Source organism: Sapajus apella, unplaced genomic scaffold, assembly GCF_009761245.1.
Source record: "Sapajus apella isolate SASKATOON/1434 unplaced genomic scaffold, GSC_monkey_1.0 scaffold10, whole genome shotgun sequence".
Taxonomy (NCBI): domain Eukaryota; kingdom Metazoa; phylum Chordata; class Mammalia; order Primates; family Cebidae; genus Sapajus; species Sapajus apella.
Genome location: NW_022436950.1, coordinates 23499881 through 23524765, shown reverse-complemented (window position 1 = coordinate 23524765; position 24885 = coordinate 23499881). Strand labels below are relative to the sequence as shown.

At 43.9% G+C, this 24885-nt stretch overlaps 1 protein-coding gene across 2 annotated transcripts in view; it reads right to left on the bottom strand.

The window, feature by feature from the left end:
- Positions 1–24885, bottom strand: part of MREG (melanoregulin) — a 67036-nt gene that overhangs the window by 37319 nt on the left and 4832 nt on the right. Inside the window, exon 2 of one of the 2 annotated variants that reach the window (XM_032278304.1) lies at positions 7693–7852. In XM_032278304.1, the coding sequence (XP_032134195.1) occupies positions 7693–7852 (160 nt within the window). The remainder of the gene's footprint in view (positions 1–7692; positions 7853–24885) is intronic. The other variant, XM_032278305.1, reaches the window with a different exon arrangement.

Genomic DNA, 24885 nt, shown 5'->3' with positions numbered 1-24885 from the left:
GAACTAGTTGAACAAATGATGGTGAATCCATACAAGAGAATACTAAAGAGTCCCCTAAAGCAAAAAGTAAATCTAGGCATATAAAAATGGAAATATGTCCAAAATATATTAAGTGGGAGAAAAGCAAAATACAGAACAGTACATAATATGTGATCCAATCTGCGGGGAAAATGGATTTCAACATTTCAGAAGAAAGCATAAGCAACTTTTAAAAACTACATTACTTTTATACTTTTAAAAGAAGGACGTGGCCACGCATGGTGGCTCATGCCTGTAATTCCAACACTTTGGGAGGTGGAGGCATCCACACAGAAATCCCATCCAAAGGTCACCAACATCAAAGACCCAAGGTAGATAAAATCTACAAAGATGAGGCAAAAAGACTGTAAAGTCCAAAAACCAGAACACCTCATCTCCTCCAAAGGATCACAACTCCTCACCAGCAAAGGAACAAACCTGGATGGAGAATGAGTTTGATGAATTGACAGAAGTAGGCTTCAGAAGGTGGGTAATAACAATCTCCTCCAAGCTAAAGGAAAATGTTCTAACCCAATGCAAGGAAACTAAGAACCTTGAAAAAAGGTTAGGGGAATTGTTAACTAGAATAACCAGTTTCGAGAAGAACATAAATGACTTGATGGAGCTGAAAAACACACCACAAGAACTTTGTGAAGCATACACAAGTATCAATAGCCAAATTGATCAAGCAAAGAAAGGATATCAGAGATTGAAGGTCAACTTAGTGAAGACAAGATAAGAGAAAAAAGAATGAAAAGCAACGAACAGAGCCACCAAGAAATATGGGACTATGTGAAGAGACCAAACGTACATTTGATTAGAACCAAGTTGGAAAACACTCTTCGGGATATTATCCAAGAAAACTTCCCCAACCTTGCAAGACAGGCCAACATTCAAATTCAGGAAATACAGGAAGAACCACAAAAATACTCCTCAAGAAGAGCAACCCCAAGACATAATTGTCAGATTCACCAAGGTTGAAATGAAGGAAAAAATGCTAAGGGCAGCCAGAGAGAAAGGTCGGGTTACCCACAAAGGGAAGCCCATCAGACTAACAGCAGATCTCTCTGCAGAAACCCTACAAGCTATAAGAGAGTGGGGGCTGATATTCAACACTCTTAAAGGAAAGAATTTTCCAACCAGAATTTCATATCCAGCCAAACTCAGCTTCATAAGCAAAGGAGAAACAAAATCCTTTACAGATAAGCAAATGCTGAGAGATTTTTGTCACTATGTATCCTGCCTTACAAGAGCTCCTGAAGGAAGCACTAACTATGGAAAGGAAAAACTGGTACCAGCCACTGCAAAAGCATACCAAATTGTAAAGACCATCAACACTATGAAGAAACTGTATCAACTAAAGGGCAAAACACTAGCTAGCATCATAATGACAGGATCAAATTCACACCTAATAACATTAACCTTAAATGTAAAAGGGCTAAATGCCCCAATTAAAAGACACAAACTGGCAAATTGGATAAAGAGTCAAGACCCATCAGTGTGCTGTATTCTGGAGACCCATCTCACATACAAAGACACACATAGGCTCAAAATAAAGGGATGGAGGAATATTTACCAAGCAAATGGAAAGCAAAAAAAGCAGCGGTTGCAATCCTAGTCTCTAATAAAACAGACTTTAAACCAACAAAGATCAAAAAAGACAAAGAACAGCATTACATAATGGTAAAGGGATCAATGCAACAGGAAGAGCTAACTATCCTAAATATATATGCACCCAATACAGGAGCACCCAGATTCATAAAGCAAGTTCTTAGAGAACTACAAAGAGACTTAGACTCCCACACAATAATAGTGGGAGACTTTAACACCCCACTGTCAATATTAGACAGATCAATGAGACAAAAAATTAACAAGTATATTCAGGACTTGAACTCAGCTCTGGACCAAGTGGACCTAATAGACATCAACAGAACACTCCATCCCAAATCAATAGAATATGTATTCTTCTCAGCACCACATTGCACTTATTCTAAAACTGACCATATAATTGGAAACAAAACACTCCTCGGAAAATGCGAAAGAATGAAAATCATAACAAACAGTCTCTCAAATCACAGTGCAATCACATTAGAACTCAGGATTAATAAAACCGCACAGCTACAGGAAAACTGAACACTACTCCTGAGTGATTATTGGGTAAATAATGAAAGTAAGGCAGAAATAAATAAATTATTTGAAACCAATCAGAACAAAGACACAATGTACCAGGATCTCTGGGACATATTTAAAGCAGTGTGTAGAGGGAAATTTATAGCACTAAATGCCCACAGGAGAAAGCAGGAAAGATCTAAAATCAACACCCTAACATCACAATTAAAAGAACAAGAGAAGCAGGAGAAAACAAATTCAAAAGCTAGCAGAAGAAAAGAAATAACTAAGATCAGAGCAGAACTGAAGGAAACAGAGACAAGAAAAACCCTTCTAAAAAAATCAGTGAATCTAGGGGATGGTTTTTTGAAAAGATTAACAAAATATGTAGACTGCTAGTCAGACTAATAAAGAAAAAAAGAGAGAAGAATCAAATAGATGCAATTTAAAAAATGATAAAGGGGGCCGGGCGCGGTGGCTCAAGCCTGTAATTCCAGCACTTTGGGAGGCCGAGGCGGGTGGATCACGAGGTCAAGAGATCGAGACCATCCTGGTCAACATGGTGAAACCCCGTCTCTACTAAAAATACAAAAAATTAGCTGGGCATGGTGGTGTGTGCCTGTAATCCCAGCTACTCAGGATGCTGAGGCAGGAGAATTGCCTGAACCCAGGAGGCGGAGGTTGCAATGAGCCGAGATCGCGCCATTGCACTCCAGCCTGGGTAACAAGAGTGAAACTCCGTCTCAAAAAAAAAAAAAAATGATAAAGGGGATATCACCACTTGTCCCACAGAAATACAAACAACCATCAGAGAACACTATGAACAACCTCTACGCAAATAAACTGGAAAATCCAGAAGAAGTGGATAAATTCCTGGACATATACACCCTCCCAAGAAAATGAGGGAGAAGCTGAATCCCTGAATAGACCAATAACAAGTTCTGAAAATTAATAGCCTTAGCCAAAAAAAGCCCAGGACCAGGCAGTTTCATAGCTGATTTCTACCAGAGGTACAAAGAGGAGCTGGTACCATTCCTTCTAAAACTATTCCAAACAACAGAAAAAGAAGGACTCCTGGCCGGGCGCGGTGGCTCAAGCCTGTAATCCCAGCACTTTGGGAGGCCAAGGTGGGTGGATCACGAGGTCAAGAGATCGAGACCATCCTGGTCGACATGGTGAAACCCCGTCTCTACTAAAACTACAAAAAAATTAGCTGGGCATGGTGGTGCATGCCTGTAATCCCAGCTACTCAGGAGTCTGAGGCAGGAGAATTGCCTGAACCCAGGAGGCGGAGGTTGCGGTGAGCCGAGATCGCGCCATTGCACTCCAACCTGGGTAACATGAGTGAAACTCCGTCTCAAAAAAAAAAAAAAGAAAAGAAAAAGAAGGACTCCTTTCTAACTCATTTTGTGAGGCCAGCATCATTCTGATACCAAAACCTGGCAGAGACACAAAAAAAGAAAATTTCAAGCCAGTATCCCTGAAATTGTTGTGAAAATCCTCAATAAAATACTGGCAAACCAAATCCAGCAGCACATCAAAAAGCTTATACTCCACAACCAAGTCAGCTTCATCGCTGGGGTGCAAAGCTGGCTCAACGTACACAAATCGATAAAAGTAATCCATACATAAACAGAACCAATGACAAAAACCATATGATTATCTCAATAGATGCAGAAAAAGCCTTCGATAAAATTCAACACCCTAAACTGTCAATAAACTAGGTATTGATAGAACATATCTCAAAATAATAGAGCTATTTATGACAAACCCACAGCCAATAGTATACTGAATGGGCAAAAGCTAGAAGCACTCCCTTTGAAAACTGGCACAAGACAAGGACGCCTCTCTCACCACTCCTATTTAACATAGTACTAGAAATTCTGGCCAGGGCAATCAGGCAAGAGAAAGAAATAAAGTTATTCAAATAGGAAGAGAGGAAGTCAAACTGTCTCTGTTTGCAGATGACATGATTGTATACTTAGAAAACCTCATCGTCTCAGCCCAAAATCTTCTTAAGCTTATAAGCAACTTCAGCAAAGTCTCAGGATACAAAATCAATGTGCAAAAATCACAAGCACTACCATACACCAATAATAGACAGCCAAATCATGAGTGAACTCTCATTCACAATTGTAACAGAGACAATAAAATACCTAGGAATACAACTAACAAGGGATGTGAAGGACCTCTTCAAGGAGAACTACAAACCACTGCTCAAGGAAATAAGAGAGAACACGAACAGACGGAAAAACATTCCATGCTCCTGGTTAGGAAGAATCAATATTGTGAAAATGGCCATACTGCCCAAAGTAATTTATAGATTCAATGCTATCCCCATCAAGCTACCATTGACTTTCTTCACAGAATTAGAAAAAATTACTTTAAATTTCGTATGGAACCAAAAAAGAGCTCGTATAGCCAAGATAATCCTAAGCAAAAAGAACAAAGCTGGAGGCATCAAGCTACCTGACTTCAAACTATACTACAAGTCTACAGTAACCAAACAGTATGGTGCTGGTACCAAAACAGACGTATAGGCCAATGGAACAGAACAGAGGCCTCAAAAACAATGCCACACATCTACAACCATGTGATCTTTGACAAACCTGACAGAGCAATGGGGAAAATTTTTCCCAACATTATTTAATAAACGGTGTTAAGAAAACTGGTTAACCACATGCAGAAAACTGAAACTGGACCCTTTACTTACACTTTATACAAAAATTAACCCCAGATAAGTTAAAGACTTAAATGTAAGACCTAAAATTATAAAAACCCTAAAAGAAAACCTAGGGAAATACCATTCAGGACATAGGCATGGGCAAAAACTTCATAATTAAAATACCAAAAGCAATGGCAACAAAAGCCAAAATTGACAAATGGTATCTAATTAAACTAAAGAGCTTCTGCACAGCAAAAGAAACAATCATCAGAGTGAACAGGCAACCTACAGAATGGGAGAAAAATGTTGCAATTTATCCATTAGACAAAGGGCTAATATCCAGAATCAACAAAGTACTTAAAAAATTTACAAGAAAAAACCCCATCAAAAAGCGGGCAAAAATTATAACAGACAATTCTCAAAAGAAGACATTTATTCGGCCAACAAACACATAAAAAAAGCTCATCGTCACTCATCATTAGAGAAAAGCAAATCAAAACCACATTGAGATACCATCTTATGCCAGTTAGAATGGTGATCATGAAAAAGTCAGGAAACAATGGTGCTGGAGAGGATGTGGAGAAATAGGAATGCTTTTACACTGTTGATGGGAGTATAAATTAGTTCAACCATTGTGGAAGATAGTGTGGTGATTCTTCAAGAATCTAGAACCAGAAATACCATTTGACCCCAGCCATCCCATTACTGGGTATGTACCCAAAGGATTATAAATCATTCTACTATAAAGACACATGCACATATATGTTTATTGCAGCACAGTTTACAATAGTAAAGACTTGGAACCAACCCAAATGCCCATCAATAATAGAATGGATGAAGAAAATGTGGCACATAAACACCGTAGAATACTATGCAGCCATAAAAAAAAAGGATGAGTTCATGTCCTTTGCTGAAACATGGATGAAGCTGGAAACCATCATTCTCAGCAAACTAACACAGGAAGAGAAAACCAAACACTGCATGTTCTCACTCATAAGTGGGAGCTGAACAATGAGAACATATGGGCACAGGGAGGGGAACATCCCATACCAGGGCCTGCTGGGGGGTTGAGAGAAAGGGGAGGGATTGCATTAGGAGAAATACCTAAAGTAGATGACAGGTTGATGGGTGCAGCAAACCACCATGGCATGTGTATACCTATGTAACAAACCTGCGCATTCTGCACATGTATGCCAGAGCTTAAAGTATAATTAAAAAAAAAAAAAAAAAAAAAGGAGGAGGAGGGGGAGAAGGAGGGGACTTCTAGAGGACGCATCACACCGAGCCCAAGGACCAGCACAAAAAAGACGCAATGGGCCATTTTGGAAGCTGTGCTTTTCAAGAGGGCTTTGTAGTTCATGTTGCCTCTGCTGTCTTTTGAAAAGTAGAGATAAGCAGGCAGAAAGGCGGGAGCTCCTCTAGGAAGAGCTGCCAAACTCAGCTCCAAATACCTTTTCCAGCCCCTGTCACACTTGCATGGGGCCCTAGTAAGAGAGAAAGAGACAGAGTGAGAAAGAGAGAGAGACATGATACATTATTTCTGTATTGCTGTTACTGCTTTGGGCAGAGTCAGGGACGAAGAGGAAGAAAAGAGAAGAACTGACTCTGTTTTCAGCAGCGGAAACCTTAATGGGTTAATGTAATACAGGAGTGTAAGAATTTGTTCTTTCCACTAAAGAGAAAACAAGGCCACGCATTCCCAATTATGTGCTCAGAAAGGGCAGCCAGGGAGCGTGGTTCTTGGCAGCAGCAGGCTTTCTGACTTGCCTTCAGTGTTGCCCATTACAGAGGGGATTTTGCTGGGGACATGGGCAGCCAGAGGTAGTGGGTGCTCGGCCACTAGAGGGATGTTACACAGCACCCACTGCAGGACTCCCAGCCCACCCTTCCCCAGGCCTCAAGAGCAGAGGCAGCTGCCTGCCCTTCCCCCACCCTGCGATCCGCATCTCTAACCCTTGAGCATCCAAGCCACATCAGAATAAAAGCACCGGGACACATGGCACTTCTAAAAGTTATCACCTCCTGCTAAAGTATATTTTTTGGGGAAAAATCATTAGCAATGAATTATCAAAAATAAAAAACCTCCATAAGGAAAAGACGAGCTGTATGGCACCCCCCCACACTGCAACATACACACTAAACCCAACTGTAAGTTTCCCTACCCTGCTCAATTCCTCTAGATACAAAGAAGCATGGAGGGTGTATTTAATACAGGGTTCTCCTCAGAGCTAGCTGATGAACACAGAAGTTGGAAAACCTAACTCAAACACGACTGTTGAAAGAAAGGAGAAAAAAACTATGATCCTCTTTGCAGTTTTCTCTTAATATACAGAGTTCTCTCCTTTTTAATATTCCAGCTTAAATCGATAACCTAGGATTTAGAGTTATTGCGAGGGTTCAAGCCTTATAACAAGAAGTATCTCAAATGTATAATGGATCCACTGCTGTCTGATCAATATACACTATTTAAGGACTTTAAATAGGAAATTAAAAAAAATTAATTCAGGCTTCACTATTTAAAATTAGTGATAAATGCAAAGTACCCTTCAAACTTCAGTCTGAATCAACTAACTGCAGCTTGCTAAACAACTGGAGAGATTAGAGATGGACTGTTTATGCCATTTAAGATGATAAACTATCTTCACACTCTTCAACAGCCTTGCCTTGCGTGTAATTTGTTCCATTAAGGTAGGAAGTGGAAATGAGTCTTATCTGTGTATCAAGTAGGTCAATCAAGACTAGCTATAATTAGCAACCAGTGATAATATATGCTGCTAAAGTACCTGCTCTTCATTACAAATATCTCATCCCTCATTCTTTTTGTAATTTCAAGCTGATCTTCTGAGGAATTTTGCTATACAGCATCATCTGCACACAATAAGACATCAAAAGGTGCTCACCTCTGAGTCTTTGGCCTGCTGATTACGAATGACTATCAGATTGTACAGAGTTCTGTCGTCATCTGCCTCTGTGTGGGACACATCATGGGGCATACTCCATAAATTCTTTTCATCATCCCTCACCAGAGTTGCTCCAAATGAGGAATATGGGTTGCTGTCACTGTGGTATAAAAAAAAGGAAAGATTAGGGTTTTATAATATATATAATGTTATATATCATATGCATGCAACATGCAATATAAATTAAAATTTATACAATACAATATATAACTATAGGTTATATAGTTATATATTTTATATATAACTATATCAATTTGTATATATCAATCCAAAAGGTCTGAATTGTCTTTGATAATTAAGCATAACACAGTGGAATGGTAAAAACAAACCAAAAATATAAATGAATCACTTTAAAAAGAACAGAGAACAGATGTACCTGAGCAGAGGTATTTACTGCAGTTAAATATGAAATTCAGCACTGAGTACCCCCGAAGCTAAGACAACAAAGAAAATCCAATTCTTTTTATTTTTTTTTTGAGACAGAGTCTCACTTTGTCACCCAGGCTGGAGTGCAGTGGCACGACCTCGGTTCACTATAGCCTCCACCTCTCAGGTTCAAGTAATTCTCCTGCCTCAGCCTCCCGAGTAGCCGGGATTACAGGCACCTACTACCATGCTTGGCTAATATTTGTATTTTTAGTAAAAGCAGTGTTTTGCCATGTTGGACAGGCTGGTCTTGAACTCTTGGCCTCAAGTGATCTCCCCGCCTTGGCCTCCCAAAGTGCTTGGATTATAGGCGTGAGCCACGGTGCCCAGCCAGGAATAGAATTCTTGTGTGATTAAAAGACGAAACTATTAATATGAAGGGATGAATGTTTGGCTCTCAGTTCAAGGAAACACAGTAAACTCGGAGTACAATGATATATAATATCTATCAAATTCCTTACACCAGGAAAATTAAGTAATAAATATGCATACCCAAAGACTTTCAATAAACAAGGCAGAATGTTGAGTGAGAATTTCCGTAGCCCCATTCTGTACATTTGTTTTACGATTTATCCCTTATAAGGTGGTACCTGGGTGTGGACTTACAGAGAAGATTAGTGACAGAGCATTACATCTGGGGCATGCCTGCATACAGCCCCAGTTAACTTCTGTGACCCCTAGTTGACTTCTGTGGGAAGGACAGGTATGGTCACGCTGAAGCTATTCACTTTATCTAATAATGTGTACAAAGCACTGGCTACATGCTAATCACAGGGCTCAATAAAAAATTGTGAACAAAACAGACATGGTCCCAGTCCTTGGACCTCACTAGAGTCTAGAAATATGAGAAATACATTAATGAGTGATCACAGGACTATATAGTAAAAACTGTGATGACTGCCTTTAAGGGGGAGCTCAGGAGGCCATGAGAACATATGCAAGCTGCTAAGAGAAAATCCTCATGAAGGCAGACATCAGATAGGCGTCATGAAGAAGACGTGCTGGAGATTTAAGCGGAAAAAAAAACAGAGTTGCAGGCAAAGGAAACAGCATCTTCAAAGGCCTGGGATGGAAGGAAACCGGAAGTGTTAAGATGTCAACAAATATGGGATGCTCAGAAGTTGGCACTCAGGAAATCTTGCAATAGGAAGCAAACTGCCAGTCCCCAGATTGGGGTTCAGCAGCAGGATCCCACTCAACCAGGAAAGGGCTTCAGCCCTAGAGTGATAGGATACAGGTCAGACTGCCAATCACAGCCTCAAATTTGGGAGGACAAGGCTGGGGGTGGTGGGTCACATCTGTAATCCCAACACTTTGGGAGGCTGAGGCAAGTGGATTACCTGAAGTCAGGAGTTCAAGACCAGCCTGGCCAACATGGCAAAACACCATCTCTACCAAAAATACAAAAATTAGCCATGCATGGTGATACATGCCTGTAATCCCAGCTACTTGGGAGGCTGAAGCAGGAGAATCTCTTGAACCAGGGAGGCGGAGGTTGTGGTGAGCCAAGATCGCACCATTGCACTCCAGTCAGGCAACAAGAGCAAAACTCTGTCTCACACACACACACACACACACATACACACACACACACAAATCTGGGATGAAAACCAGGGCCCACTTAGGAAAACTAGGGCAAAAGGTGAGGACAGGATGTTGGAACCAAAGCTAGCAGGAGGCCAGCTACCGGAATCGGCATGGGGCTTAGAGACTGAATGCTGAACAGTGCTCCTCAAATCCCTCTGGCTGCAGGTCAGAAGTTTAGGGTCTGGGACTGAACAAAGTAACTGGCCCTATGGGAAAAGGAACAGTTGATGGGGAATCAGACACAGCTCAAGCACACTATGCTCACAACCACACTGTTTTTGCTGATTGATACCACAAAGGCTAGAACACAGGCAGCCCAGCAGCCTGGCCCTTCCTAACAGTGATGAACCAGTGAAAGAGGAGGGAAATGATGCCTTTGGGCCCTGCCCATGTGAACTTTAATGAGCATGTCAAATTCATTGATTTCAATCATTCCATTGTTTGTTTATTCAACAAATGTGGAATAAATGCCTGCTGTATACTGAGTACTGGGCTGGGTGCTATGGAGACATGAAGATAAATAAGACATCATCTCTGCCCTTAACATAATTATAATGCAATGAGATCAGTACATTTTTTTAAAAAGTATGCACAGGTTGCTGTAGGAACAAAGAGGAAGAAGTAATAAATTATGTATAATGAGAAGGAAGTTCAAGAAAGATGGAGACAACAACATCTAACCAGACCTGAGGACTGACCAGGCTTCCACCAGGAAGAGAAACAAGGGCAGAGTTATTACTCGCAGAAGGATCACCTCAAGCCAAAGCAGTGTATGGAGGCTTCAGGAACCACAGGGTTGGGGAATCGAAGTATTCCTGCATGACTGCCGCACGTGGTGCACGGAGCAGGGGAAATAGAGGGACACGAAGAAGAAAAGGTAATACAGGGTCACACTGAAAGTAGGGCTGGTGCCCACGCTTCATTCTGTGAACTGCAACATGATCAACAGGATTTTGAGCCTTGTGAGGTCTGGATTTTAGAGGAATAACTCTGGACGAAGGAAGAACAAGAAGATGGCTTAGGAGGGTGTCACAATCAACTGTCACATGGGGGTAGGCGTAATTTTCAAACCATGCTCTTCAAGGTCCTGGTGTCAGGGGGCCTTGGGACGACGGTGGGGCAAGAGTGGAGGAAGACATGGGCAGGGCTTTCCTGGAAGAGACAGAAGCCCACAAACCAACCACAACCAGAGCAGCTTCTCTATTCAAGTATTCTTTGTTAGCGCTAGAAGGAAGATTGTTTGGGGCACAGGAAAGGTGGGGTTCGATTGCTAAACAAACACTGAATTTTGAACGTTCTGAAATCATGTCCAAGATAAAAGTAAGCAAGGTTGACAGTGAGGGAAATAGTGAGGGTGGGAATGAGGACCGATTCCAGCAGCATCTGAGAGAGGGCGACAGCAGCCCATGGTAGGAGGCACAGAGGTGCCCGCAAGGGTGATGCCTTTGACTGTGGCATGTGGAGCAGAAGCCTAGGCTGACCTTACGAGTCTGCAGGATGTTCAGGGAGATGTCGGGGATCCGGGTTTAGGAGTGAGGACAGGGCAGAGACCTAGAGGTGAGGGCAATACACTGCATTTCATGGCATCACAGAAGCAGGTCAGAGGATCAGAGGAACGGTCTTAGCAAAATAGGAGAGGGAAGAGAATAGGTGAGTCAAGAAAGAGAGATCAGGCAAGACAAGGAGGAATTCCAAAGAGCAGGTGGACACTGGAGATGTGTCAATGATGAAGGATGCTGACCCCAATTTCTTTCTGCAACCAATGATACACAACCACTGCATAATATATTCAGTGCTTGAGCCAAGGGCTCCGGCATTCCACCCCTCATGTTACACATGCATCTGAGGTAAGAACAATGGATGGCATTGACCCACTTTGCAGATAGGGACAAGATTATTGCAGTGCGTGACTTCTTCTGGGCCAGGCAACCAGCTGACAGTCCCCCAACATGAGTTCCCCAGTGGGTATCTCACAGCAGCCACTGTCATATAACTTAACATCCAAATGCTGTGACAGGGATGCACTCACAGCAAAGCAGCTGAGATAATGACTACCTGTGTGGATGCTCCCTGGACAAATCAGCAGGTTCCTTCCCCTGGCGCTTGTCCCCAGGACGCATTCTCCTTGAGTCACCCAGACCTGTCGCAGAGCTTCCACCAGGCGCTGCAGCCATGGCTTCTGACATCACAATAAACGCACCTCTAGGGCAATGAAAACCCAGTACTTTTCCGGACACCTTCCATCGTTCCCAGATGTGTTTCATTTCTATGTCTTTTCTCCTCAACAGGTGGGTAAGCTCCTCTAAGGCAAGGGTTGCCTCTAGTATTTCTTCTACTCCCCACATCATAAAGCACGGTCCAAGGACATAGCAGTTGCCTTAAAAGTACTTGTTGAAGGTGGGCATGGTGGCTCACGCCTGTAATCCCAGCACTTTGGGAGGCAGAGGCGGGTGGATCATGAGGTCAAGAGATCAAGACTATCCTGACCAACATGGTAAAACCCCGTCTCTACTAAAAATACAAAAATTAGTCAAGTATGGTGGTGTCTCAGCTACCTGTTGTCCCAGCTACTCGGGAGGCTGAGGCAGGAGAATGGCTTGTACCCGGGAGGTGGAAGTTGCAGTGAGCCAAGATCACACCACTGCACTCCAGCCTGGTGACAGAGCAAGACTCCGTCTCAAAAAAAAAAAAAAGTGCTTGTTGAATGCAACAAACTGTGCTGTGATTCCCAATTTGCTGAAGGAAATCCCAGACATAATTCATTGTTACCACCTTTTAAAAATTTCTCTAAAGCAGGAGGTTTAGAAAGGAGTCAGTATGTACCTGAAAAATCAGTAAAAATTACATTAGGGCCGGGCGCGGTGGCTCACGCCTGTAATCCCAGCACTTTGGGAGGCCGAGGCAGGTGGATCACGAGGTCAAGAGATCGAGACCATCCTGGTCAACATGGTGAAACCCCGTCTCTACTAAAACTACAAAAAATCAGCTGGGCATGGTGGCGCACGCCTGTAATCCCAGCTACTCAGGAGGCTGAGGCAGGGGAATTGCCTGAACCCAGGAGGCGGAGGTTGCGGTGGGCCGAGATCGCGCCATTGCACTCCAGCCTGGGTAACAAGAGCGAAACTCCGTCTCCAAAAAAAAAAAAAAAATTACATTAGACCATGAATAATCTGGCCACCTTTTACTTTACTAAGCCACAATTTCTTTTCCTATTTTAAAATGACCTCAAATAAAGTAAAATAATAAAATAATGATCCCAGCTGCCTCCCTGGCCAATTCCTCACTGTCTCACAAGCTCTCTCTCTGCCTCTCCTCTCTCTAGTGTCTCTCTCTCTGTCTCTCTTTCCTCTGTCTTGCTCTCTCTCGCTTCTGCTTCTTTTCCTCTTTCTCTATTTTTCCTCTCCTCTGTCTAGGTGTCTCTGTATTTGTCTCTCCCCTCTTTCTCTCACTTATCTCACCCATCCACACACATACATGCATGGCTTCAGCCAACATAAAACACTGGCCACTCATCCTTCATCTACAAGTCCAAGTAAAGCTCTGTAGGAAGGTCAACCCCAGCCCGTTTAGAAGTGCCCATGTCTCCAGAAGGTGAGTGCCTCCTGGGTTCTCGCCATATCTAGCCCTACCCAAATCAGAAGCAGCGTTCCCCTAACAAGCCTCCACCTCTGTGTAGTCACTGATATTCAGGGGATGATGTGAACCAACCTCTGTGCCCCTGGCCGGCAATGCCTCCCAGCAGTGTGTTCTCTGCAAGCTCCTGGGCCCTCCCCAGCAGGTTCTGACCTGCTCGTGGCCACAGAGCAGCCTCCTCCACTCTGCCCCACTGCCTCTCCAGACCCAAACCTGGCTCCTGCTTTGTTCTGATTCAGTAGTTGCAAGTCAAGTTTCTTTGGGGCATAGGAAAGGTGGGGTGCCACTGTTAAATAAATAAATAAATAAGTTTTTTCAAAATACTGGTGAAAATGGGCCAGGCACAGTGGCTCACGCCTGCAATCCCAGCACTTTGGGAGGCCGAGGCGGGAGGATCACAAGGTCAAGATATCAAGACCATCCTGGCCAACACAATGAAACCCAGTCTCTGCTAAAACCACAAAGAAAAAAAAAATAGTTGGGCATGTTGGCCTGCACCTGCAACCTCAGCTACTCAGGAGGCTGAGGTAGGAGAATCACTTGAACCAGGAGGCAGATGTTGCAGTGAGCTGAGATCGTGCCATTGCCCTCCAGCCTGGTGACAGAGCAAGATTCCACCTCAAAAAAAAAAAATACTGGTGAAAATGCACAGGGGGTGTGAGCTCATTCAGCAGCCTCAGAAGCCTCTGTGAGAGTTGGCCTGGCTCACCAGGTCCTGGGTCCTGTTCTCTGGGCCTGCCACTTTCACTCCTGCACAGCCACCAGGTCATGGTATCAAGCCACATTGTCCTAAAACTTCCAACTCTTTGAACAGAGAAACTATAACAGAGAAAACCATACAGCAAAGGTCCTAAGGAGAAGCAGCTTTGGAAACTCTGTCCATCCCAGACCATGAAAGGCTCTGGGGCCTGTGTGAGGAGAATGCAGTGCAAAGGCCCTGAGGTCTGGGCCTGAGCCCTGGGAGGACAGATGGAGGGAAGCGGAACATAAGTGAGAAGCTTCCCTTTCTCTCCCTCCCCCATATAATGAGTTCTTCAAGGCTCTAAAGAAAGTGAGAGTGAAGGCTGGCCCAGTGGCTCATGCCTATAATCCCAGCACTTTGGGAGGCTGAGGCGGGCAAATCACAAGGTCAAGAGATCAAGACCATCCTGGCTAACATGGTGAAACCCCATCTCTAAAAATACAAACAATTAGCCGAGCATGGTGGCATGTGCCTGTAGTGCCAGCTACTCAGGACGCTGAGGCAGGAGAATCACTTGAACCCAGGAGGTAGAGGTTGCAGTGAGCCAAATTGTGCCACTGCACTCCAGCCTGGGCAACAGAGTGAGACTAGGTCACCAAAAACAATAAAAAGAAAAGAAAGAAAGTAAGAGTGGTTGTTTTTCCCCTGGCCACCATCTGCTGATGATAAATATTTTATCAGGCATTTGAGAGGTGGCTCTGATGTTACACACTAAGCTGCTTTTACTCTTAAAAGGAAGGGTGAGAAAAGTCTCAGATTTCACCCTTAATCCCACCCAGGGGCACAAGCCCCAATCAATCCAGAGTCTTTTCTTTCAACAGGATCTCTAGCTAAAAAAGAAACTCGAGGTTTGTAAGCACTAACTTCTGCCTGGTGATATGGCTGCAAAGTGCTAGTCAGCCTTGAAGCGATTTACCAAGAGTTCCTCCCGATTCCTCACTACTAACACGGGCTGCCTGTAAAAGACCTTGGCAAGCTCCACAGAATGCAGTGCACACAGGCTGGCTGCCGCACCAGCAGTTCCAGTGACGTTACTGCTCTCCCCACAGGCCATGTGGCAGTGGCCTCTAGCTTAAGACTGAAACTCTGAAAACAGCAAAGGAAGAAAATCTCCAGTCAACAGCAATAAATGGTCCAAAAACACAAGCTGCCAGGTCCACGCCCTTGACACTCACAGACTCTTGGTCTGATTTCCTGCTAGGAAGTCGCTGGCCTGCTACCACTCCCCCACACCCCCCACCCCCACCCCCACCCCCGTCTTCAAGACCTTTCCCTTCTTCCCTCTACTAAGACCTCCCTGGGATGGAGCAGGTGAACCTGAGATCTTCTCCCTCACCTTCCTTCCCTCCTCCCTCTCCTTCTTTCTCTTTCCTTCAGTCCTTCCTTTCTCCCCTTCCTGCTTTCTTTCCTTCTTTTCTTTCTTCCCCCCATCCTATCCTTTCTTTGTTTCTCTCTCCCTCTCCTTCTCTTTCTCTTTTCTCTCTTTCTCTTCCTCTCCTCCTCTTTTTCCTTTCTCTCTTTTCTCTCTGTCTTTCCATCTCTCCTTCCTTCCTTCGTTCTTTCATTCTTTCTGGCTTCACTGCTTCCGGGACACATCCTGGCTTTCTCTTACCTGTGATCCAGTGTTTAAACATGTCTTATCCCCAAATTTATTTTTTTTAATTTAACTTATTTATTTGTTTATTTGTTTGTTTTGAGACAGAGTCTCGCTCTGTTGCCCAGGCTGAAGTGCAGTGGCACGATTGTTCCATCCGCTCTGAAGCTCTCCTTAGTACTTACCACCTACACTCATGATCTACTTCAACCCCAGAGATGTGACCTGGCTCAGTGTGAAGGAAGAAAAGCCCTGGGCAGCCTTTCCTGGCACCCCTCTCTGATGTACCCCTACCCTTTGGGCTTTCTATTCTCACACTGAGGCAGAGCCCTGTGTGACCCTGCTTCACACATCTGTACTCTGCTTTCAAGGCTTGAGGACGATCCTGACAGGCACGCTGAGAAGCAAGCACCGTTTGTGTTTGTGTCACCCAGCCAAAGAAACACGAGGGCTCAGGAAGATGAGACCCAGTCTTTGGTCTCTCCTCTACTTTCATTCACTCCTGGTCACTTCATCTAGTTCCGTGCCTTTAAACATCATCTACATGAGGAGGACTCCCAAATCTGAATCCCCAGTTCAGTACTCTCTTCCAAATTTCAAATTTCCCATCTCCACTGGGATGTCTCACAGACAACACAAGCTCAGCGTGGTCCAGACCAAGCACTTGCTCTTCCCACTAAACACAACCACAGGCTCCCGACTCAGATGGTGGCAACTCCATCCTTCCCATTGCTCAGGCCGAGACCCTGGAGGGCATCTCCCACTCCTTCATCCCTACACCCTGTCCATCAGAAAATCCTACTGGCTCTACATTAAAAAATATCCACCTCTACCACTACACCCTGGGCCAGGGCTTCTTATGTGTTGCATAAGAATTTCTGCAATTATCTTTGTTACCCACCCATATCTTTCTAGTCTTAACACAACAGCCAGAGTGATCCTTTTAATACAGAAATCATGTCATGTCATCCCTCAGCTCAAAACCTACCAGTGGCTAACCCATTTGGCCCAGAGTGCAAGCCCAGGTCCTGCAGTGGTCCACAGGCCTGCAGTGACACTGACCACTCTGCCCTCTTCCATTCCTTGAACCTATCAGTCACACTGACCTCAGGGCTCTGGCACTGGCTGATGTTCATCTGCCTAGAATTTTTTCCTCCAGGCAGACACATGCCTCACTCCTCCCTCTCCTTCAAATCTTTGTTTAAACACCACCTCCTCGACAAAGCCTGCTCTGACCATTTAAAATTGCAAACATGCCCCTTTCCTTGCTCTAATTTTGTTTCCCACTGTTTATTGTGCCCCCCACCACTACGGCTGCCACCACTAGAATAAAGCCACAAGGACAGGGATCTGTATAAACTTTGCTCAGTGATGTGTCTCAAGGGCTTAAAACGGTGCCTGGCAAGAGAATTGTTGACCCCAGGAGGCAGAGACTGCAGTGAGCAGAGATCATGTCAATGCACACCAGCCCAGGTGACAGAGTTAGACTCCGTCTCAAAAAAAAAAAAAAAAAAACGGTGTCTGACACATAGTTAATGCTAAATAAATAGTTGATGAACCAATGCACTCTTGTTTCCCAAGTTCACAGAACTCTAAACTGTAGAGATGAGTATGGGCTCTGTCTTCAGGCTCACAGACAAGCCCCTAACATTTGTTTAGCGGTTTAAATGTATGAAAATTGGCCTTACAATCTTGTGGGAGGAAGCAGATGATAAGCACATATGTTTATGTCACATGAAAATCAGGACTATAAAGAAATACATAGTGAGTAAGGGACACAGTGAAGCGTGGGGCACTGTTTTAAGAGGGCGGTCAGGGAAGAATGTTCTGGTAAAATGACTTTGAGCAGAGAGCTGAATAAAGTGAAGGAGTTATCCACGCAGGGAATTAGAGAAAGAATCTTCGAGGCAGGGCGGGCAGGAAGTGTAAAGCCCTGAAGCAGGGGTGTGGGTGGTATATTTGAGGAACCAGGAAGAGGCCAGTATGACTGAAGGATGAACAATTAATTTCACCTTCTATGCTGACGTTAAGCCATACTTAATAGCCCCAAACTGGAAACCACCCAAAAGTCCAAGAGTAGAATGGGGGAACAAAATGGAATATATTCTAAAGCGATAAGAACCATGAACCGCGGCTACGCAAAACACAGAGGACTGTCAAAAAGCTCCACCAACAAAGTAAGTTATATGAGAACACACAGTTTGATCCCATGCATGCAAAGTTTAAAGGCAGGCAAAACAAAAGCGCATCTGTAAGGTGCACACATAGATTGGAAAGCTATAGAGAAAAACAGGGAAAGGACTGTCACAAAAGTCTAGCCATAATCAAGGAGGAGATAAGGGGCTGGCAATAGCTATCTCTTGCCATGGGAGGTGGTTACAGGAGTATTCTTTCGAGTTATTCTTTTTTTTATTTTGAGACAGGGTCTAGCTCTGTCACCCAGGCTGGAGTGCAGTGGCGCAATCTTGGCCCACTGCAACCTCTGCCTCCCGGCTTCAAGTGATTCTCCTTCCTCAGCCTCCAGAATAGTTGGGATTATAGGTGCCCACCACCGCAACAAGATATGTTTTTTTAATTTTTAGTAGAGACAGAGTTTCACCCTGTTGGCCAGGTTGGTCTCGAACTCCTGACCTCAAGTGATCTGCCTACCTCGGCCTCCCAAAGTGCTGGGATTACAGGCATAAGCCAACCATGCCCGGCCTATAGTTTTTCTTTATATTGAACATATTTGTGTATGGTCTGTAACATTGCGCATTTGAGCACAAGTTTTTAAAAGATTTTTGTTTTTAAAAAAAAAGCTAAGTAAGAGGCAATTCAGGACAGTGTCACACAGCTCAGGGGTTCTTTAGGTGCGTACTGTGTCACCAAAATTATTTCCTAAAAGGGCACAAAAGAACAGAGTGCATGGTATATAACTGACGCAAAACAAAGATTTATTAACAAGACTAAAAAGGGCTTCGGTTGCTAACAGATTTAACTATTTTACCCAGCATTTAAGCAGAGTTTACTTATTAAACACAGGTATAGTGATAAGGTCACTTCAAGATTCTAGAGAACAAAAAGTTCCAGAAAACTCTCACATGATGTTAGGAGAAAGAAATTTCACCTTCTCAGAGACTTCCAACGGCACTAAGACTGACTAATGCAGGTCACAAAAAGAGAAGAGGGATGCTGTGGCTTTCCTGGGAAGAAAACCTTTAAAAGTCATCCTTGAGAATTTTGGACAGCTGACTTCTTACAAAGAGCTTCCCTCCTACTTGTTTGACCTGAAGCCCTGTCCCCAGGACAACACTTATGCCCCCTCTGACCCTCTCCTGTCTTTCAAGAAGGCAAAAGTGCCAGCCTTGCAATGGGGATCTTCCAGCCAGGGCACTTGCCTTTGGTAAAAACCCTTGGTGCCCCTGCAGGGGCTTCCTGTGAATCATTGCCTGGCTACAAAGCTACTGGCTTTGTGAACTGCAGGTTTCTGCAGGAAGCCACAGATGAGGTGTGCCAATCTTCCCAATCTGCTCAGAGACCTGGCTCCCGAAAACCCAATAGCATGCAGTGGGAAAAAAGTCAGGCCATCTGGGCCCTGGTCTGAGAAATCTCACTGACATAAACACACCTGTCAACACTTTCTAAAAGCCCTCCCCACGAAGACTATTTGATCAGCTCCAAGGTCATGTGAGTCCACACTGTAAAATGTAAAATTCTACAAATATAAAAGATTATTATACTTCTAGAGCTGGTGGTGATTCCCTTTTAAATGTTGTAAGCCCTCCCTTACCCTCACCCTTCTTTCCCACTGCACCTGGTTTTTCTAGCCTCGATGCCAAAAAAGGCCCAGTGTTTCTAGACCCCGTAACAATTTGCAGAAAGATTCAAACTTCAAACACACCACATAAGCCGCTAGTTCCATACCTCTCTGCGCACCAGAAGGGCTCTGCTCTTTCTATGGCATTGAAATATACGTACTAGGATGTGAATCTCAGTTCGGCCACATGTACCTCTAAGCAAATTACTGAAATCCTCTGTGCCTCAGTTTCTTCAATGGCCAAGTGGGGATGACCAACATAATTACAGCCAATCCTCATTATTTGCAGATTCTCTATCTGCAAATTCTCCCACTCATCAAAATTTACCTGTAACCCCAAAATCAATATTAGCCATGTTTCCAAAGCCATTCATGAACATGCTTAGAGTGGCAAAAAATGTAGAGTTGCCTGAGACGCACAATGCTCAGCCTTCTTAGTTCAGCTCTCAGATTGGAAACAAGCATTCTTTTTGTGATCACTTAGCAGCTTTTTTTTTTTTGAGATGGAGTCTTGCTCTGTCACCCAGGCTGGAGTGCGGTGTCTCAATCTCGGCTCAGTGCATCCTCCGCCTCCCGGGTTCAAGTGACTCTCCTGCCTCATCCTCCCAAGTAGCTGGGATTACAGGCATGTGGCACCATGCCCAGCTAATTTTTGTATTTTTAGTAGAGATGGGGGTTTCACCATGTTGTCCAGGCTGGTCTTGAACTCCTCACCACAAGTGATCCACCTGCCTTGGCCTCCCAAAGTGCTGGGATTACAGGTGTAAGCCACCATGTCCGGCACCCAACCTAGTGGCTTTTTTTTTTTTTTTTTTTTGCACTTTTGTACTTTTGGCTGGCAATTTCACTGTTTAGAATATCTCCAAGTGTAGTGCTGAAGTGTTAACATACATGTTAGACAAGCTTCACTCAGACGTGAGATATAGGGTGCTAGCCATGAGTTCAATGTTAATGGATCAACACTATATATTAAATAAGGTGTCTTTAGGCAGAAACACATAAAACAAAGTTATGTAGTGATTGGTTGACAGGGATCTAATCCCGCCATCGGCTCACAGGAACCTAGCCCTGTATTTCCACTAGGAACAATGGTTCAGTATTCACTAATTCTGGGTTCAAGTGACTTTACAGAACCTATCACAGACAATAAGAATCAGCTTTGCCCCTTAGGGCTATGGTCGGGATTTCATTAACCAATATAGAAGAAATGGTTTAGCGTGAGCCACGCTGCTTGGGGGAGAGGCTGAGTTGAGGAGGAAAACATCTCTGACAAGAAAGTTTATCTTCTCTGCCCCCATGCTCCTGATTCTGTACAGGTTGGGCTTAGTGCTTGCAATATACCTCTGTTTCAGTTTGAGTTTGGCCCACACCCGAAGGCCCTGATCAATTCTTTTTTAGAATGACCCTTTGTGTGGGCACCAAATAGTCATCTAGAGTGAACTGAGATTTTATTTTACTTTTCCCTCACAGGAATTCAGGCACTGTAGAAAAATAAAACACTGATGTCTGTTCTTCATTCATTGCCTTCAGATGAGGGGATCAAGTTTGTTATCACGAATGGAAGCTTCAGGTGGGTATCGAGATGAACAAGGAGCAAAATGGCTTTGGAAGCTCATTATATGGTTCACTTGGGTAGCTTCAGAGAGCGCCACACATGAAAACATAGCTATTGTTGTCCACTCTCTGCATTTCTTCTTTTGCTTTTCAAAAACCAGACAGTTGTAATGATGTTTATCAGTTAGTAACAGCTAACAGAAGTTAGAGAGTGACAATTGTAATTCCCTGAAAAAGTTCAAAGTAACCCTTGTGAAAGATGCCTTGGTGCACGGCATTTACATCACAGCCAGCTCTTTTGCGTTCTGATTCATCATCTCCCAGGCCTCTGTTCTCTGTATTAGATCCTATATGGCAGTAGACTCCAGAGGACTTGGGATCTCTCTCCTTAAAGGCGACTGCAGCTGTGACTCCAGGAACACAAACATGCTCAGCTAGATTTTTTTTTCAGACAGAGTCTTGCTCTATCACCCAGGCTGGAGTGCAGTGGCATAATCTCAGCTCACTGCAAACTCTGCCTCCTGGGTTCAAGCAATTCTCCTGCCTCAGCCTCCCCAGTAGCTGTGATTACAGGTGCCCACCACCACACCTGGCTAATTTTTTTTTTTAATAGAGACAGGGTTTCACCATGTTGGCCAGCCTGGTCTTGAACTCCTGACCTCAGGTGATTCGCCTGCTTCAGCCTCCCAAAGTGCTGGGATTACAGGTGTGACCCACCGCGCCTGGCCTCAGGTAGACTTTTAAATGGCAAGAGCATGCTCTTATCACTGTTGGAAGAAAGCCATGCTACAAAAGTAAAATAATAACCAATGCTTTGGGCTCACACATTTTCCCAAAAGTACTCTGTAATGGATTGAATAGTTTCTCCCCAAAAGATATGTCCACGTCCTAATCCCCAGTAGCTATAATTTTGAACTTATTTGAAAACAAGGGCTTTGCAGATATAATTAAATCAAGGATCTTGAGATGAAGTCATCCGAGGTTTTAGGGCGAGCCCTAAATCCAATGACTGGTGTCCTCATAAGAGAAAAGAGAGGGAGATTTGAGACACAGAGGAGAGACACATCAGAGATGAAGGAGGTAAAGACTGAAAGTGGGCAGCGACAAGCCAAGGAACACTGGGAGCCACCAGAAGCTGGAATCGGTGAAAAATGATTCTCCCCTAGACCCTGTGGAAGCCGAAACCTTGATACAGAACCTCAAACCTCATACAGATGATTAATAATGTGACTCCTACATGACTCAGTCCTAAAATTGCGGAACACATGAGAAAACCGTGAGTAGATGATTCAAAGATTGAACAAAACCTTTGACTTTCTTTGGGACTAAAGCCTGGGTTAGGATCAAGCCTGTGTGAGAATCAGGCCATGTGTCCTCTCTCCAGACCCAGACTTGTTCTTAAGCTTCCTTCCATAAAAATGGCCCACTCAAAATTATTCACTGCTGAGGCAGCCCTGGATAGAAGAGTTAGGCGAAGATCAGGATTCACATATCCTGGGTCTTCGGGCTTCCTCCCGGCACTACAGCCAGCCTCACGGCTCTGTATTCCATGTTGCGTCAAACACAGTGTCGGCTAACACAAGTCCACAGGCAAAGGGCAATCAAGCCTGGAGCAACCCTTCAAGATCATGATTAAAATCTGATCTTCTTATTTTTCAAAAGAAGAAACCACATTCAAGGAAGTTAGGAGACCCCCCAGGATCTCAAAGCTGGCTAATAGCTGAGACTAGGAATCTGGTCTCCTAACTCCCACTGGGCCTGGTTCACATAGCCAGATGGCTTCCACATCTAAATGGAAAAGTTGTAACAATCATGGAATAAAAAAAGGAAAGGAGAAGGGAGCCAGAATGGGCAGGGCTGAGGCTACTGATATCCAATAATTTCTAGTATATAAATATGATGCTGCTTTTGGAAAGCATCTTGTAGTTATCTGAATGTTCTGCAAGGTAAGGCATGGACTTTGAAATCAGACAAACACAGATTCAAATTCTGGCCCTCTTTTTTTTTTTTAAAGTTCAGAGGTACAAATACAAGTCTGTTAAATAAGTAAACTTGTGTCATGGGGGTCCGTTGTACAGATTATTTCATCACCCAGGTATTAAACCTTGTACCCATTAGTTATTTTTCCCAGTCCTCTCCCTCCTCCCTCCTGCCACCTTCTGAAAGGCTCCAGTGTGTGTTGTTCCCCTCTATGTGTCCATGTGCTTTCCAACTTTCAGCTGTGACTTTGAATTATTTAAATTTTTTAAGTCCTGGGTTCCTCATCTATGAATGGAGATAATATCTATGTCATTTGGTCACAGTGGCAATCAAATGACAAGGTGTGTAAAGAAACTCCACTTACACAAAGCCTATATGCCAGTATGCGCCATGTTTAAGAAAAATAAACACAGATTCAGTGTAAAGGTCACCACTGGAGGTGATAGCTGAATGCAGCTATGGAGAAATATGTGGGTGACTCAACTCTAAAGTTTTCTTTCTTAATGTGAGTGCTAGGTATATGGCATTAGCTTTACTATTCTTCACAATGTTTTGCCTTAAATACCATTTAAAATGTTACACATAGAAAGCAATTGATAAATGAACAGTTGTTATAATTATTACCAATCAAAAAGTATGAGTCAGATGCAGTGGCTCACACCTGTAATCCCAGGACCTTGGGAGGCCGAGGCAAGCAGATCACGAAGTCAGGAGTTTGAGACCAGCCTGGTCAACATGGTGAAACCCAGTCTCTACTAAAAATACAAAAATTAGCTGGGTGTGGTGGTGTGCACCTGTGATTCCAGCTACTCAGGAGGCTGAGGCAGGAGAATCACTTGAACCTGGGAGGCGGAGGTTGCAGCAAGCCAATATCATGCTATTGCACTCCAGCCTGGGCAACAGAACAAGATTCTGTCTCAGGAAGAAAAAAAAAAAGGATTTATTCAATTTTTATTCAATGTAGAGCACTGTGCTGGGCACCACAGGGGACACTAAGGTAAGATTCAGCCCCCTCCCATTTCACTGGGGCTGTAGCACCCACCTCATAACTGTAATACTAAGCAAAATGCAGTAAGTGACCTGAGGGGTAAAAATAAAGAAATGAGACACCATAACTTCTTGGGGAAACTTTCTTTCTTTTTATTTTTTTAGCCAGAGTCTCATACTGTAACCGGGGTTGGAGGGCAGTGGCGCGATCTCAGCTCACTGCAACCTCCGCCTCCCAGGTTCAAATGGTTCTCCTGCCTCAACTCCTGAGTAGCTGGGATTACAGGCACCCACCCCCATGCTCAGCTAATTTTTTGCATTTTTAGTAGAGATGGGTTTCATTATGTTTGCGAGGCTGGTCTCAAACTCCTGACCTCATGATCTGCCTGCCTCGGCCTCCCAAAGTGCTGGAATTACAGGTGTGAGCCACCGCGCCTGGCCAACTTCTTGGGGAGACTTTCTAAGGCTTCATTAAAAAGGTGGCTACCGAAAAGGTAGTCTTTAAAATCCGAGCAGAGTTTTAAGAAGTAGAGAAAACAAAAAGGTGTCTCTGGTAACGATTATGGCACTGACAATGACAATGACACCAGGAAGAAAACCCACAGGATGAGGCTGATCACAGACAAAGAGACTAGAGAAAGCAAAATCAGAGAAGCAGGGCAGGAGGAAATGTGAAAGAAAGGATGAATAGTCTGCACAGAGGTATTCCACGTACGCTGAGAAAAGAACATCCAATTTCTTTCTCTTTCAAGAGAGCAATTTTCAGGAGAGTATCTTTCAAGAGTGCAATTTTCAGGCCGGGCGCGGTGGCTCAAGCCTGTAATCCCAGCACTT